General features: G+C 45.0%; 1 protein-coding gene across 1 annotated transcript in view; it reads right to left on the bottom strand.

Moving 5' to 3' along the window:
• NT5DC3 (5'-nucleotidase domain containing 3) overlaps positions 1-18712 on the bottom strand; it is an 85267-nt gene that overhangs the window by 27220 nt on the left and 39335 nt on the right. Inside the window, exons 2-4 of the mRNA XM_007952390.2 lie at positions 15347-15531; positions 6685-6759; positions 5977-6032 (exon numbers count right to left, since the gene is read on the bottom strand). Of these exons, the coding sequence (XP_007950581.1) occupies positions 5977-6032; positions 6685-6759; positions 15347-15531 (316 nt within the window). The remainder of the gene's footprint in view (positions 1-5976; positions 6033-6684; positions 6760-15346; positions 15532-18712) is intronic.

Consider the following 18712-nt stretch of genomic DNA (forward strand, 5'->3'; position numbering starts at 1 on the left):
AAAAAAAAAAAAAAAGATTTGCAGCCTTGGAAACTTTATGCGACCATTCTACTCTGTCCTATAGGTCACTATAAGTCAGAATCGACTCAATGGTAGTGGGTTTGGGTTTGGGTTTGGGTCTGGCCACCAGCAACATGAGCAGGTGCTTCCCCTGAGCAATGATGTCCTCATATGTCCTCACCTGGCATCACTCACTCTAAGGTGTTCTGAGGAGAACATCCTTTCCTCTCCCCCTTCTCTAGAGGAACAAGCACTTGAAAAATAGACCTCACCTATGAGGACTGTGACAGCACACAACAACAACAACAACAAGTGCTGGTACAGGAAACACTATGTGGTGCTGCAAGGGGCATATAGATAATTCAGTAAGAATTTTAGTTACAGATAGGTTGCTTAGCGTTGAGGGTCACTTGGCCAATATTAAAATACATGTTCCAGTTGTTGTCAAGCTGACTTTTACTCATGGTGACCCCATGTGTGTCAGAGCAGAGCAGTGCTCCAGGGTCTCCACGGCAGATGTGTCAGGTGCAGATGACCAAGCCTTCCTTCTGAGGCACGTCTGGGTGGATGCCAACCTCCAACCGTTCATTTACAGCTGAGCGAGTCAATCATATTGGCACCTCCCAAGGATCCACAATACATATGAAATACAACTTAGGCTCAGATATGTAACTTTAAATGAAGACATAATTTCTACCTCTTTCCTTGCTTTTCATGCCCCATGTTATTTTTAAAAGATTAGAGCAGATTCATTAATATTTTCCCTCTGATTTTGATTACCTTGTCCCACTACTGGCTTTTGAAAACAAGAGGATTTCCTTCTCCTTGCTCCAGAGTCTATACAAGACATTGGTATAGACCAGATCATCCTAGACAGTGACCTTGGAGAGCAACCCTTGCTAAAGGAACAGCAGGCTGGCATACACACTGCTAAGACTCCAATGTTCAGAAAGTATAAAAGGCAAAGAGGGTTCTACTGATTGAGAGTGAGTCCCCCCATCTCTCCACCCCCACCCCCCAACACACACAGGCTCTACTCAGGCCTTCAAGGGCCACTGGTGCCCAGAAGATAGACTCAAGCATGTGGCCACAAAGCTGCATCCTTCAAATCCAGGTAACCAAATGTGAGCTCAAAAGAGGATGGTGAAAGGAGCCAGCTGCAGCAGCCAGCTGACCTCCCCTGGAGGCAGCACCCCAGAAGCCACTCCACATCCACACAGAACTGCTCCAACCGGGACAGCAGTCGGCTGGGCTGCACCTGAATACAGTCTGCACCAGCACTGCAAATGAAAGGCCTGTGTGCATTAAGGCAGCCCTGGCAGCAAAGGGGCTGTGCACTTGGCTGCTCGTAACTGAAAGGTTGGCAGTTCAAACCTAACAAGTGCAACGTGGCAGAGAGACGTGGCAGTGTGCTTCCATAAAGATTTACAGTCTTAGAAACCCTACCGCACAGTTGTACTGTAATCTACAGTCACTACGAGTCAGAATCGGCTTGATGGTAATGTGTTTGATTGTGTGTGTGTGTGTGTGTGTGTATGTGTATTAAGTATCCCTGGCAGCATAAACGGCTCGCACTCATCTACTAACCTAAAAATTGGCACTTTGAACCCACCCAGCAGCACCACAGAAGAAAGGCCTGGCAATCTGCTTCTGTGAAGATTACAGCCAAGAAAACCCTATGAAACTCAGTTCTACTTAGAAACGTGGGGTTGCCATGAGTCGGAATTAACTCAGTGGCAATGGATGTGGCTTTGGTATGCATTAAGAGAAGTGTGATAGTTAAGAGCAGAGATCTGAAAGAGTACGCCCAGGGTTCAAATCCCAGGTCCCTTACTTAGTAGAGGTCTCACCTGGACCAGTAACTTGACCTCTTTGTGTCCCAATCTTCATTTTTAAAATGAAAAATAGTAATAGTACCACCTCCATGAGAGGCTCAAATGAGTTAATGTATACACAGCAGTAACTGACACGGGCAAATTTTGTGTAAGCTGCTAGTGTGAATGCCCAAAGCAGTCTGAGCTCATCTACTAACCTCAAAGCTGGTGGTTCGTACCCACCTAGCAGCGCCATGGAAGAAAAGACCTGTGATCTGCGTCTGTAAAGACCACAGCCACAAAACCCCCGGAGCAGTTCTACTCTGTAACACATGGGTCTCCATGATGTGGAATTGACCCAACAGCAATGGGTTTGGTTTCTGGTGTGACTCTGATGGGAACAATCCTAGCTTTTCACAAGCTCCTCTTAAGAATGTGAAGCATGGCCACAGAAATGCAACTGTGGGAGAGAAGTGCCCCACCCCCTCTGCCCAGCTGCCCTCTCTCAGCCCACAACATGAGACCCAGCCTGGTGCAGGAACTGGAGCCAGGAGACAGTCCCAGACTCCAGCCAGCCGAGCCTGGGGCTTCCTTCCCAGCCCTTCCCCAATTCATCACCTCTTCTGTGGGGATAGGGAGAGAATGGATGTGGGCACATGGCCAAGAGGACTTGGGCACTGCTCCAAGCACATGTGAGTCTCCACAACAAGCTGCCTCTAAGGGGACCTTGGCTTCACCCCCATTTTACAGAGGAAGAAATCAAGTCTTAAAGAGTCAAGAACTCGCTCAAGGCCATGTGCTTGTGAGCAGTCCACCCCTCAGGGTTCATACTCCAGTTGTGACTCCAAAGCCCACCTGTGCCTCTGCTCCCACCAGCTCCTCAACTCAGCCACCTACTCTCAGCACTGACACCACAGTGAATGCCCTAGGACCTAAACCTGAACACTGGTTCTCTTTAAACACCTTGGCTAGCTCCTCTGCCTCACCCTGTCCTGTGCACCTTACCACAGTGGATGGACAATCCGCATGTAAGGAGTCTAGCATGTCATGGGACCAAAGGAGAGAGAGGGTGAGATGAGGAGAAGAAGCCTCAGCACAGGTCAGCTGGTAAGGACGGGCGGGACTCCAAGAGGCAGAGAGGAAGGAAAAGTGCACCCAGAAAGCCAGCAGGAGCAAAAGCCAAGCAGTGAGAAAGAACTCAGATGAAACTAACACATTTGTTGTTTTCTCCTGTCCAGCATCTGCCCCCCTCTTCTGACTGATTCTGGACCAAACATGCAATCCAATTCCAGTGAGATGTGGCCCTGAGGCACTGGTTTAAACTACTGGGAGTAGAGGCCCCCCTTCTCCTCTTAACTTAGAGCTGGACAGATGTCAGCCTGGGGTCACTACAAGGTGGGGGCTACTTGAAAGTGAACCAACCAAGAGGGGTAGAGAGCCAAGAGGTAGAAAGACTTCTGACAATATCAATTTGGCCCCTGGAGTCAACCACACCTGCAACTAGTGCTGTCTCTGGGCTATACGATTAGTAAGCCAATATTAGCTTTTTTATTAAGTCAGTTTGAGTTGGCTTGCAATCATTCGCAACCAAGAATCTTAGCCAACCCAGTAAGTAATGGAATTGTGCACAGAAGAAAAAGAGGCTAAGACTTCTGAAAATGTTGACTGAAAACCTAAGAGGCTAAAACATTTGAACTGTTGGAAAATAAATATATGCATGAAGCATTCAGAAAAAATTAAGGAGTGTTGCATACAGTTGTGGTGATGGTGTGCTGTCAAGTTGATTACAACTCACAGCGACCCTACAATACAGAATGGCACTGCCCCATAAGGTTTCCCAGGCTGAAATCTTTATGCGAGCACCAGGTCTTTTCTCTCACAGAGTGGCTAGTGGGTTCAAACTGCTGACCTCTCTTAGTAGCTGAGCACTTTAACCATTTCATGACCAAGGCTCTCTAGAAAATTGTTCATGATAAATGGTGACGAAAATGAAGTTGCCAAGAATTTCATTCCACTTGGATCAACAATCAATGCCCATGAAAGCAGCATCAAGAAATTAGATGAATTGCACTGGGAAAATCTTCTGCCAAATACCCTTTAAAATCTTAAGAAGCAAAGAGATTGTTACTTTGGTAACTATGGTGCGCCTGACACAAGCCATAGTATTTTTAATCTCCTCACATGCATGTGAAAGCTTGACAATGAATAAGGAAGACTGAAGAAGAGTTGATGCTTTTGAGTTGTGGTGTTGGCGAAGAATACTGAAGGTACCATGGACTGCCAGAAGAACTAACAAATCTGTCCTGGAAGAAGTGCAGATGGAATGCTTCTTGGAAGCAAGAATGACCAGACTTCGTCTCACCGACTCTGGTCATGTTCTCAGAAGGGACCATTCCCTGGAGAAGGATATCATGCTTAGTAAAGTGGAGGGTCAGTGAAAACAGGAAGGCCCTCAATGAGATGGATTGGCACACTGGCTGCAACAATGGGCTGAGGTATAGAAGGACTGTGAGGATAGTGCAGGACAGGGCAGTGTTTTGTTCTGTTTTACACAGGGTTGCTTTGAGTTGGAGCCGACTTGATGGTACCTAACAACAACAACAACATGTGCATGCAAAAGCTAGACAATGAAAAAGACAGAACTGATGCATTCAAACTGTGGCATTGGCAAAGAATGATGAGTATACCGTGGACTGTCAAGACAACAAACAAACTAGTCTTGAAGGAAGTACAGCCAGTATGCTCCTTAGAGATAAGGATGGCCAGACGTTGACTTACTTTGCACATCATCAGGAAGTCCAATAACTAGAAAAGGACATCTGTTTGATAAGGAAGTTGGTCGTCAAAAAAGAGCATAACCCTCAACACGATGGCTGGACACGGTGGCTGCAACTATGAGCTCAAATGCAGCAAAGATTTGTGAAGACAGAGCTGGACTGGGCAACATTTTCTTCTGTTGTACGTAGGGTCACTATGGTCAGAGCCAACTCAATGGCAACAACATAGAAAAGCTAAGCAAATAAAAATGAGGTTATCATTAACCCTAAGGAAAACCAAACACTGTGTGAGAATGAAAACAAGCCCAGTGTGCTAGCTGGCTTAAAAGTGAACGAGACCTACAGAGCCATAGTCTTATGCACAATGACTAATGACAAAATCAAACACGGCCATCTTAATGAGGCTGGACAAGGGAAGCCTGTGCAAGGCGGCTTGATCTCCCACTCTCACAGCACGAACAATGTCCTGAATTAATAAACCAGCAAACACACTGTGAGCGTATTATTTAGAAATAAGAATAAAAATTCCAGAAAGTAACGTATAACAGAGTCTGAAGGGTCAGGACTGAGACTGGGCCGTTGGACGAAGAGGACGGAGGAGTGCCATTCACAATAATGCTTCCAGTGCTATTTGACTGTAACTGGCTGTATATTCTACTTTGATATAAATCTATCTTAACAGAGTCTGTGAAAGAAGAATCTAAGCTAAGATACAGACGCTTTTTTTTTTTTTTTTTTAACGGTACAAGGTAATAACCTAAATATAAACCACACTCCTGAATGCCTTCTCAAACTTGAAAATTTGAGAAGGCAAAACCCTTTATTGTAAAAGTCCCAAAGACTTATGATTGAGATAATTATTTCTACTGATTATAACAAATAGAAAGGAAAAAACCTTCGCATCCAAACCACCCAATTATATGCTAAAAACAAGACAAGCACCCTCATGCCGACAGACACACCCTCCACTCAAACCTCCTCCCCAGAACCCTCGCTCAGCTCACCAGCCATGGCCTCCGGAAAGCCTGTCTCGCTCAGGTCGGGTAAGGTGCCTTCCTGAGTGCTCCCTCCTGGTCTGAGCACCTTCCACCATCACCTTTGTCACTCTGGACTGCAGTCACTGGTTGACTTGTGCAGCTTCCCACCTACACTCTAAGATCCTTGGAGGCAGGGATCATGTCAGCCCCATCCTTGTAATCTAAGCCCCTGGCAGCCAGCTTGGCAAGAGGCCTCAATATATGTTCCTGAATAAGTGAGTGAGTGAGTGAATGACAGATACACACACCATAGCCCTCCTCCTCATTAAGTGAGCCAGCGGACCCCAAAACCCAACGGCACCTGGTTACTTTGAGTAAATTCCATTTATGTCCTCTGACTCTTCTTACCTGTACACAGTTCCCAGCTGGATGTAATGAAAAGCATCAATCTTCATCAAGACTGCCTGTAAAAAACAAAAGCATGCCCACATAACCAAGGCACGACAACTTGTACATTTAATGAGAAGAACTCCAGGTATCATTTTAAGTCCTATCAACATCAGGTTGCTCTAACAAGGAAGTACACCGGATGTTATTGAAAGGTTTGTTTGTTTGTTAATTAAAGCACTATACAGAGGAAAGAAGGACACTGCGAAAAGGTAACCACCAAGGAAGTGGGAAGAGAATTATTACATTAGGGGGATTGCAGTCAATGTCATGAAACAAAATTTGAAGTGTTGTATGGAAATGAAGTTGCTCTGTAAACTTTCACCCAAATCACAATTAAAAAATAAAAAAATTAAACAATGTACAACTCATCCAGGAAATGGCCCTTCTGCCAAAAAAAAAAAGAAGATACGACATCTGGCTCCCCCTCTAAACACCAAAAATGACTGCTGGGAAGAAGGTGCACCTCCCCAATAGCTAAGTGCATTCAGGCTTTCCTGATACAGTCTCCTCAAAAAGACTTTATCCAAAGATGCTGGAATAATTCAGTTCTGCAGTCTCTCAGGAGAGAGTTTAAAATCGATTTACACATCCAGCAAGGAAAAGGACGAAGAGTACATTTACTCTCAAACACAGTTAAACTGTAAAGAACACGAGAACTCAACCTACCCGCTGCACATCGTAATGAAGTCCACGAATGGCAAAATTTGGGTCATACTCATATTTCCTGATTTCCGCAGGATACTAAGAAAGAAAAAGAAAAGCACTTTAGCTAATAATGTCCTAACATCAAGATAGTGTCCAGATTTGATCCCTGGACAAAGAGTAAGGCAGCTGACACACGCTGGTGGGAAGAAAGGCTTGAAGGAACAGACCACAGCTTCCCTGGACAGTCCCTGTGCCCCCACTAGGTTAGGCCGCAGGGGGCAGCAAAGCTCTCCTTCCCTCTGCCAGCCACTCCCCCCACTTCCATCAGGACCCTCCTTCTTGCCAGAGCTCCTTCGTGTCTCCTGCTCAGGCTTATATGCCCAAGCGCAGGTCAGGCCTCATCCCCACCTCCGACCTCCATCCCAACCCCGTCCCCCTGGTCTCCCAGACCCCTACAACCCCAGAAACACATCTGCTTCTGCCTCCAATGCATTGCTTCCACCTCTTGATTTTAAGGCTGCCTGATGAGAAAGGGCAGGAAGAGAAGGTACCCTCTCTGCTACTAGAAGTGCAACTTTCCCTAAACATGATGCCAACTGTCCACTCAGGTCATACTTGAGCACCTCGATGTAGTGGATTCCACTACCAGGGCTCATGAAGAGACCTTCAGTGAAAACTTCAGAAAGGGCCCTCCTCAGCAATCTCATAGCTCTTCTCTGCTGGCCAACTGACTCCACCCAGCCCAGGGAGGCTCTTCTCAGCCCACGGCTTCCAGTACCTACTCCAATGTTCTGTCTCAGAATGCACATGACTTCTGGAGGCAGCCTAAACCAAAAACAAAAACTAACCTCACCGCCGTCAAGTCAGATCCCATTCCTAGCAACCCCTCCTTGGGTTTCCGAGGCAGTATCACTACAGAAGTAGATTGCCCAGTCTTCCTTCTGAGGAACGGCTGGTGGGTTTGAATCGCCAGCCTTCTGGTTAACAGTCAAATGCACTACACCATCAGGGCTCCTCCCAAAGCTGGAAGCAGCCTAGCCTCCCTGATTTCCCCCCGTTATTAAACCATTCCTCACACGATATAAAAATCTCAACCCCTCCTCATGTACTTAGTCAAACATCCAAGTCCTTCCTTCCCTTTCCTCTCCAAATCTTGGAATGAGAACACCAGTGTGATAGTTGAAGATGTGTCAACTTGGCTGGACTCCAGTTGTGAGTGGTGGTTCCCATGATGGATCACATGACTGCGTTCTAAGCGGCCAGTCGGTCTAGGGGGAGTTTCCCCAGGGGTGTGGCCTACCTGCAATACTATCCCAGGGACAAACTGGAAGAACGGCATTCCGGACTATATACTTCCTGGAGCGAACAGCTCGCTGCTCGCCCTGGAGGTCTTCGGATTCTTTCTTTGTTGGGAACAGTGACCAGCGCACTGAGTGTCAGCTTGATTCTCTCGGCTTTACTGTGCTTACGGGAACCAGACGACTCCGGGCCCCATCTCTCTCCAGAGACGAACTTTGTGACTTGAACTCCTCTGCCGTGTGCGCGAAAGCCAGACAGCCCTGGGCCCCATCCCCCTTCAGAGACGAACTTTTCAGTTTGAACTTGTCGGCTTCTACACGCTTGTGAGCCATTTATCTAAGATAAATTTCTCTCTCTCTCTCTTTCTCTCTCTATAAATATATATATATATATATATATATATATATATACTTTGCTGGTTTTTGTGTTTCTCTAGCGAACCCAATCCAACACAACCAGCCACCCCACAGATAGATCATCCATGTGCTAGGCACCACGTCAGCTAATACCACATAACAAGCCTCCCTGCCCATTGCACAGTGGGGCCTCAGAGGCGCCCAAGGAAACCCACTGGCCTTGGCCACACAGGTGCACAGCAGGTGTACAGAGGGGCCGAGAGTCAGGCCATGGTCGTTGTGTTGCCCACTCCTCCCTCTGCCCTCTGAGCACTGCCCCGCAGGACAAGGATCTATCCCTTTGTCTGGACAGGCAGCACTATGTGACATACTTTGCACTCATGATGTACATTATTTAAGTAAATACCTAGACAATTACTAAAACTCAAGGAAACCACTTTCCCTGGCTGTACTGCTATTCCTTCATGGCCAAGGTTACAAGTGTGTGAGGACACTTCCTGGTAACACCAGGCTCTACCACACGCATGCAGGCAAGTTTTCAAGCCAGGCTGCAAGCAGCCCTGACTCCACTATCACATGTGGGCTCATTTACCCAAAACGTGCCACCAGTGCAGAAAATCACGAAGCTGACCTTCCCACCCACAGGCGCTTCCAAGAATTCCGAACGCTGTGCACAGTTCTTCATTCTTACTATGTTACATACCTGACACACAGAACCCAACATACGGTAACACAGTTCTGTCACTAAAAGGAAGCCACAGAACGTTAGCATTCTGGAACCTCCCTTTCAAGTCAAGAGTGATGAATAAAGGTTGGGAAAGGAGAGGTCTCATTACATACCACACACTGTACCAGACACTTGCAGCAACTGCTAACCAGAAGGCTGGCGGTTCAAACCCACCAGCCACTCCTCGGAAGGAAGATGGGGCAATCTACTTCCATAGTGATACTTTCTTGGAGACCCAAGAGGGGTCGCTATGAGTCAGGTCTGACTTGATGGCACATAACAACGACAACCACCACCCCAGCATGAAAAGACTGAAGTTGCCAAGGATCTCATTTTGCTTGGATCCACAATCAATGCCCATGGAAGCAGCCGTCAAGAAATCAAACCACGTAATGCATTGGGCAAATCTGCTGCAAAGGACTGTTTTAAAGTATTAAAAAAAGTAAGATGTCACTTTGAGAACTAAGGTGTGCCTGACCCAAGCCATGGTCTCTTCAATCACCTCATAGACACATGAAAGCTGGACAAAAAAATAAGAAGAACGCAGAAGCACTCATTGATGCATTTGAATTATGGGGTTGGTGAAAAATACTGAATGTACCACGGATTGCCAGATCAAACAAACCTGTCCTGGACGAAGTACAGCCAGAATGTTCGTTAGAAGCGAGGATGGCGAGACGTCGTCTCACCTACTTTGGTCATGTTACCAGGAGGGACAGTCCCTGGAGAAGGACAGTATGCTTGGCAGAGGGTCAGTGTAAGGAGGAGGAAGACTCAAGGAGATGGACCACACAGCGGTTCAGCGGCGGGCTCAAATAGCCATGACTGTGAGGATGGCGCAGAAGCAGGCAGTGCTTCACTCTGTTCTCCTATTGAACAGTCTGAAGATTAGGGTCAAGGAACTTGCTCAGTATCACAGCTGGAGAGTGGTCGAGCAGTATTTGAACACAGGTCCATGGCATGCCCAAGCCTACCTCCAACCACTATAATCAACTCTGAACCAACTCCGAGACACCGTAATTGATGTTCACTGCCTCCCTGCCACAGCAGCACCTGCCACCTTGGAGGGACTTGATAAGTCTGCTGGAAGGATTCAGGGTTAAGGGTGGTTTTAGCTAAGAGAAGGTGCATGAACAGAGTTATGTACTCTTTATACACGTCCTGTTAAAAAGTCCGGCAGCTCTTTCTTTGAATGAGGCTTACCTGAGCTCCCAGCAGGACACAGTGAGACCTGGTTATACACACACACACACACACACACACACACACACGTGTTCCCTCTCCTTCTCCTTCCCTCTGCATTATTCTTAGGAAGACACTCCTGAGAAATACACCATGTTTTTCAAATGGTCCAAAGTCCTTCTGACCTTGAGAAAGCAGATGAAAGAGTCCCAACGGGACAATGTTCTGAAGAAGAGTATGGGTTCCAGGACCGCCAGACCAGGCAGCAAATCCTGGTCCCATTAAGTGCTGTGTGACCCTGAGCATTGTCCTCTGTCTTTCTGAGCCTCAGTATTCTCATCGACAAAGCAGGGATGGCAAGATATCCACCCCATGTGGAGGCGGGGAGGACTGAGTCAGAAAAGGCACGTAGGAAGTCAGGGCAGTCCCAGGCACACAGCAGCCACTCAATAATGCTGAGCTGCTTCACTGGATGGGGAATTAGACCCCCTCCACTAGTCCCTAAGGAGCTCTGGTGATGCAGTGGTTAAAGCACTGGGCTGCTTAACCAAAAGGTGGGAGGTTGAAACCCACCAGAGCCACTGCTTCCATGAAGATCTACAGCCTTGGAAACCCTATGGGACAGTTCTACTCTGTCCCATACAGTCGCTATGAGTCGGAATCAACTTGATGGCAGTGGGTTTGTCTACTAGCCTCTGCTACTTCCCTGTACGACTGCAGATGAGTTACTCAACCTCCCGGTCTCTTCCCTCATCCACACAAAGAAAAGGTTGGGTGGGGCTGATTTCTATGTTTCTCTCCTGCCCATCAGTTGTGGGATTCCCTATCAACCACCCACGTCACATGTCTTTGGGCCTACTTCCATAGAGGTTCTTGCCTTCTACCACACACATGCACACGTAGCATCTCTGGGATTAACCATTAAAAGTAACATCCATCCCAGGACACCAGAGCTGCTTCTATCAGTCAATTACACATCTCTCCAGTGACCTCATTGCTAGCTTTTCTGAATTCATCATGGTTTAGAAACTTTCCAGCCTGACTCACTCAATGGGTGGTATCATGAATTACTGGTGTCCCTAAAAGATAAGCCTTTTGTTTGGGATTTTTATTAAAATCTTTACTTAGTCCAAGGCATTTGACTGCTAATGAGAAGGCTGGCAGTTCAAACCCACCAGCCATTCCTTAGAAGGAATTGGGCAATCTATTTCTATAGAGGTACTGCCTCAGAAACCCAAGGATGGATCACTATGAGTCAAATCAACTCAACAGCAGTGAGTTTGGTTGTTTTGTTTTGTTTTTTAATAATGTATTAATATTGGTCCATTTGTTGTGATAAGTGTTCCACAGTCAAAAGAAGATGCCTACATTGGGGGAAACTGTGTACCAGTGAATACAAAACTCTCTGTACCACCTTTGCAACTTTTCCGTAAATCTGAAACAAGAAGCTCATTTGAAAAAAGAGGGTGAGCCCACATTACCTGCTGGAAGATGGGACGTGGTACACAGGAGAATGACAGGCTTCAAGGTAGATGTTAGGCTTTGCATTTGAGCATGGACTGAATGCCAGTGCCAATTAACAAGGCCTCTGACTCAAGTTTGTGGTTGGGGGGTGAAATCAAAAACTCTTCTAACATTCCCTTCTACTCCTTGGCAGTATAAAAATATGGAGACAGTTATCAGCCTATATTATTTCCATTTTTGAAAAAAACTGTTCTTGTTTAAAAGAAAAAAGGTAATTATGAAGAAGCTGGAACATTTACATTACTTTTTAGAAAGGCAGAAAACTGCAAATCTACTGCCTGAAAAGCAGATGTCCTTCCATCACAACAAGTACATAAAGTACATTTCGTCTTGGCAGGAAAATGGCACCCAACCCAGTGCATCCTGGAAGAATTATTTTTGTTTAATTGAAGCAAGGAAAAATCTACATAAGCACAATTGACTCTATTAATATGCCTGACATAATTAGCGTTCTAACATTTCTTTTATCAAAGTAACACACATAATGGGAATGAGATTTCAATGATCTTAAATCTAGATGTTTTTCTAATCCTGATTATACCTCTTATTCTTTCCATCTATTTCATCTTCTTTCACCCCCCAAATTTCAAAAATTTTTAATTTTCATGAATATTTTATTTTCATCTAAACATTGAGTAGCAAGGGAAGGTGTGACCAGCCCTTCAATGTGCATGGACTAGAGGAGAGATGACGTGTGCTTAGAAACAAAGATCTGAGTTTAAATCCTGGTTCTGTTTCCTGCTGGCCTGTGGCCTTCAACTAGTGGCTTAACTCTCTAAGCCTCAAGTTTCCTTAACTGTAAAACACAGACATCCATTTGCAGGGCTGACATAAAGATTGAAAATAATCGCAACAGCTAACATTTACTGAGTGCTTTCTATGTTCCAAGGAGCTCTGGTGGCACTGCGGTTATACCATTGGGCTACTAACCAAAAGGTCAGTGGTTCAAATCCACCACCTACTCTGAGGAAGAAAGATGGGCAGTCTGCTTCCATAAATATTTATAGCCTTGGAAACCCGATGGGGCAGTTTTACCCTGTCCTATAGAGTCACTATAAGGAGCTCTGGTGGCATAGTGCCTAAGCATCTGACTACTAACCTGAAGGTTGGCAGTTCGAACCCACCAGCCACTCCGCAGAAGGAAGCCTGGCAAATCTACTTCTGTAAAGATTTACCACCTCAGAAACCCAATGGGGGTCACTATGAGAGGGAATCAACTCAAAGGCAGTGGGTGTGGTTTGTTTGTTTTTTTGTTATATGGTCACTATGAGTTGGAATCAACTCAATGGCAGTAGGTGTAGTTTGGTTCTATGTGCCAGGCACTTTAAATATATTAACTCATTTAATGATCACAATAACTCAGTGAGGAAAGCACTTTTACTATGTCTATTTTAAAGCGGAAGAAACTGAGGCCCTGAGAAATTTGGTGAGTTATTTAAGATTACATAGGAAATAAATGCTAAAAGCCCATATTGAATCTCTAGAGCCCGTGCTTTCAGCATCTAGCTAACAATCAATAAACGATGCAGTTACATAATGGCCTTCATTTTATAGATGATACCAAAGTCACAGAAAATGAGGTCAGAAGACCTTGGACGAGAATGCCAACACCAATTCAATACTGTTGAGCTTTGATCTCTCAGCGGGGGGAGAAGAGATGGCACAGAAAGGAGAGCAAAGGCATAATCATTTAGTTCTTAGTCTTCATTCTCCTTGCAGCTAAGGGAAAGGACCAGAGATTTAATGGAAGAGAAAAGTGTGTCTGGAACAAATGGAGAAAGGCAGCTGAATGGCAAATGGCTAGATGGTTTCACCTCTGGTAAAGTGCCATAAGCTGGCTTCTGGATTAACGGCAAAGGGAAGGTTATTTTTCACCAAATGTCATTTCTGCATTTTGGAAGAGGACAAAATGGACTGTTTATTAAACTCATTTATTAAAAAAAGCTGATGGGATCAGAAAATATACTAGATCAAATAGTTACAATCGAAAACCAACAGAAGCTGTGGCTACATTACTAAAAGCATGGCCTCCAGAAGCAGGGAGGTGATGTTGTTAGGTGCTGTCGAGTCAGCTCCAACTCGTAGTGACCCGACGTACAGACAAGACCCTGCCCGGTCCTGCATCATCCTCACAATCCCTGCTGTGCTTGAGCCCATGACTGCAGCCACTGTGTCAGTCCCTCTCATTGAGGGTCTTCCCATTTTTGCTGACCTTCTACTTTACCAAGCATGAAATCTTTCTCCAGGGATTGGTCTGACATGACAAAAAGAGACAAAGTCTGGCCATTCTCACTTCTAAGGAGCATTCCAGCTGTACTTCTTCCAAGACAGATTTGTTTGTTCTTCTAGCAATCGACAATACGTTCAATATTCTCTATTCCACACTGGTTAGACCCCATTTACAGTAATATCTTCAGTTCACAGCATGACGTTTGGAAGGGACAAACTGAAGCACACACAAAGGAGAGTGACCAGGATAATGAAAAGAATGGAAGATAGGACAAATGAGAATGGTTGAAAAAACTAAGTTTGAACAGCCTGGGAAGAGAAGTCTTGGAGGGCATAATGAAGTTTGTCTATATAACACCCAGCCCACTATCTATCTGGTACTCAAATAATCAAGTATAAAATGATCTGTTTCCATGATTTGGGTCTCTAGGTTACTCACACCCATCCATATCACCCACCCCAAGTCCATCTTTGCTGGCAAACTCCTTCAAGTCTTGGCTGAAATATCACCTTCTTTGTCACGTCCCCATTCCCTCAGGCAGTTAGTTGTTCCAACCACCCTGTATGTACCACCAGCTCTCTGTTCAGATCTCTACTGACATATCCACCCACATGGCTGATTCCTGCATTAGACTGATGGTTCTCCAAGGGCAGTACCTGTGTCCTAGTCCTAATGAAGGTGGAAGGAAAGGAAGGGGAAAGGAGGGAAGAAAATAGATCCATGGTGGAAACTGTCCAGCACATGGATAAACTGCTCAATAATCAGAAGTGTCCCCCAAGGCAGTGTACTCCAGTCCAAGACGGAGACTCAAGCCCCATTTGTTAAGGATGCTCTGATAGAGTAACAAAGGGGGATTCACTGGTCCACATGACCTCCAAGGATGCTTCTTGTCCTGATTCCTGAAATGGGTAGCTAAGTGTTGAGTTTTCTCTTTCCTGATTATAAGATATCAATAATACTATGCTTTCTAAGACACTGAAAATACTCTTTAAAAAAAAGGCAATTCAAATCAGTGCTGTGGGTAAAATACTGCCTATCATTTTCAGAATCCCTTCTCTGGCACTCGCCAGGCTGCCACTTCATCAGGCCTGGGAGGAACGATGTCCCTGCTCTGGAAGCGAGGAGAACACAAACATCTGTGGCCAAGTCTCCATGAATGCCTACAGGGCAGTCTTTTACCAAAGAGACAGCTGAAGATTTAAAAAAAAAACTACCTTGCTGATACAGTTATCTGGAACAGAACAAACCCTATTCATTCAATCAGCAACAACTGACTAAATGACTTCTAGGTCCTGAGCACGGAGCCGCCAGCTCATTCTTCAAATGTCTCAGGGCAAGAAGGCCCAAATGTCCCTGTGGGCTTACCCGGTGTTCACTGACGAGAAGGTCCCGAGCAGCATTAAATATCAGCGTGTGGAGGTGCTTTGAATAAAACACCAACGTGTAATCATAATCAAAGCCATAGATTTCAATATCCGACAGGCTCATTTCATTGTTTGAGAAAATAGCATCTGGGTTCAACAAGTTGCTCATTATCGAAGGAACCAAATCTGGAAGTAAAGAAAAAATGCATTACACCATACAATAAATGAAGGGTAGCATGATTTTTAAATAAAATGAGTAAGCTAAACCATCAACTGACTGAGGTGAATTGCTTGATGTGGCCTTCTAGCCACTGTCCTCCATTCAAATCCCATTATCCATGCCTGTTTAGGGTGGTGGTAGTTAAGGTCAGGTATCAACTTGGCTGGGCAGCTGGTAGTAGTCGTTGCCTATAACGACTGCCAATCGGCTCTGTGGTGGGATTTGCCTTGAGCTGCTGTTTGTTAAAGCCATCCACTTGGGTTATTGCTGTCTAAGCAACACAGGTGGAATGTATCTTGAGTCCTGCCTTGCTGGAGGGTGGAATTCAAATCACCACCCTCAGCGTCCTTGAGGATATGCCTGCGAATCTTTTGGAAAAGTTCGCCTTGTTCTTGCTCCAGTTCTGTGTTTTGGCTCATCGTCACCTCACCCCTGGATTTGGGACAGCAGCCGTCATCTGATCTGCTGATCGAGGTTCATCAAACCCCCAGAATTGGGAGAATCCTCCAGACCCACTCACAGACCTGGGACTCACCAGCCTGCCAGCCTCCACCACTACTACATGAGACGATCCCTTCAGTGTCTGTGAGTTCTGTGAGGTATTACAGTGAAATACGGAACCCTAAGATGGGGGAGATTACTGGGAGGAGGAGGAGTTAATGTCTGAAATGATGGAGTGGCACAGTAGTTTGGACATTTGGGACATCTTTAACCTCCACCTCATGGGGACCAGCCTTGTGCTGATCTTTCTGAGAGAAATTGTTCAAGCACTGACTTTGCTTCACCTTGAAAAGATTATACTAAGTGAAAGAAGCCAGTGACAAAGGACCACATCCTACAGGATTCCATTTATATGGACTGTCCAGGACAGGCAAACCAGAGACAGAAAGGAGACTGGTGATGGCCTGGGGCAGGAGGCTCTGGAGGTAACTGGGGAGTAATGGCTAATGGATTATGGGACTTTTCTCTTCTTTTAGGGTGATGAAAATGTTCTCAACTTGATTGTGGTAATAGCTGCACAACTCTGTGAAGATAATGAAAACCACTGAATAGAGCACTTCAAATGCGTGAACTGTGTGGTATATAATTATACTTCAATGAAGCCATTACAAAAATAGAATGATTTGCTTCAACATCACAAAAAGATCTGCTTTGTTTCAAAAAAAAATATATGATAATTACAGATTTTAGAAGATAAAAAGCACAAATAACAAAATTTAAATATCATACATCATTTCAACACCCCCAAAAAACAACTATTAACATTTCACGTATTTGGTAATCAGTCTTTTTCATGTATAGATTTTGCACAGGTGACCTCACACTGTGTACATAGTTTTGTATCATGTTCAAACCCACCAGCCAGTCCTCAGAAGGAAGACTGGGTAATCTCCTTCTGTAGAGACACCATCTAGAAAACCCAAGGAGGGATTGCTATGAGTCGAATCAAATAGAAGGCAGTGAGTTTTATCATGACTATGGGAGCCCTGGTAGCATAGTGCCTTAGGCATTTGACTGCTAACCAGAAGGGTGGCAGTTCAAACCCACCAGCCACTCCTTGGAAGGAAGGTTGGGCAATCTACTTCCGTAGAAATACCACCTCGGAAACCCAGGGTGGGTTGCTGTGAGTCGGATCCGACTTGCCGGTAGTGAGTGTATGGAGTTTCTGGGTAGTTTGAAAGGTTAATGTGCTTGGCTGCTAACCAAAAGTTTGGCGGTTCCAGTCTCCCCAGAAGCACCTTAGAAGAAAGGCCTGACAATCTGTTTCTGAAAAACCAGCCATTAAAAATCCAATGAAGGGGGCAGGAGAGTATGGAGGGATGGACACTGGGAAGTGGTACCTTGGGGAGGAAATTGGAGGGGAGCTGTTGCATTATGGTAAATTGTGGTCAGTGACATGAGACAAAGTATATGTGAACTGCTGTATAGAGAGTGATTTTGCTCTGTAAATCTTCACCCAAATCTAAATAAAATAAAATTTAAAAAAAAAAAAAATCCAATGAAACACAGGTTTTCTACTGACACACACGTGGTTGCCATCTACTCAAGGGCAACTGGTTGGTTATCGTGACTATATTCCTCTATCATTAGACTTTCTGAAAATGTAACTTTAGACTGTTACAATTTTGGTATAATGATGTGCGATGATCTATTATTCTATCAGTGTTATACACTTAGGGTTTTTTTTCCTATTTTAATAAAAATAGCACTGCAGTGAACATCATCACATGACCAGCTCTGTCAGCCTTTCAGATTATGTCCTTCAGGTGATACACTAGAACTGTGATAGATCCCTGGCATTACCATCAGGGCCACTGGTTCCTCTGCCAGTTTCTGAGTTTCTCTTTTGAGCTCTTAAAACTATTTGTAAGAAATTCATTTCATGACTTTCATTCTTTCTTAGAGGTCTTTCAAACACTCATTCTATCTTATAATTACCATGAGTCCACTGGATCTTTTTACAGGTCTAAGATGTAATATGGATCTTAATAATCTTATTTTTCCTGTATCTTGAAATATTTTGCTCTTTTATGATCCTAAGAACAATTGCATTATTAAAACAAACAAACGTGTTGCTGCCAAGTCAGTCCCACCTCATGGCACCCCAAGTGTTTCAGAACTGCTCCACGGGGATTTCCTGGCTGTAATCTTCACAGAAGATTGCCAGGCCTTTCTGACATGGCACCGCTGGGCAGATCTGAACCATCAATCTTTAAGTGAGCAGTCGAGGGCAAACCATCTGTGCCACCCACGGACCTAATTTCATCATTAAAACCAAACCAGACCCACTGCCATCGAATTAACTCCAACTCATAGCAAGCCTATAGGACAGAGTAGAACTGTCCCACTGGGTTTCCAAGGCTGTAAATCTCTATGGAAACAGACTGCCTCATCTTCCTCTTGTGAAGTAGCTGGTGGGTTCAAACCACCAACCTTTTCATTAGCAGCCAAATGGTTTAATCACTGCACTACTAGAGGTCCTAATTTTATCATTACCTACCAATTATTCCCACCTATGATGAGGCGCTCTGGTGGTGTAGTGCCTAAGGCATTTGACTGCTAATCAGAGGGTTGGTGGTTCAAACTCACCAGCCACTCCATGGAAGGAAGAATGAGCAATCTACTTCTGTAAAGATTTACCAGCTC

Source organism: Orycteropus afer, unplaced genomic scaffold (assembly GCF_000298275.1).
Source record: "Orycteropus afer afer isolate SDZICR_OR568_19922 unplaced genomic scaffold, OryAfe1.0 scaffold00334, whole genome shotgun sequence".
In the NCBI taxonomy this organism is placed as follows: domain Eukaryota; kingdom Metazoa; phylum Chordata; class Mammalia; order Tubulidentata; family Orycteropodidae; genus Orycteropus; species Orycteropus afer.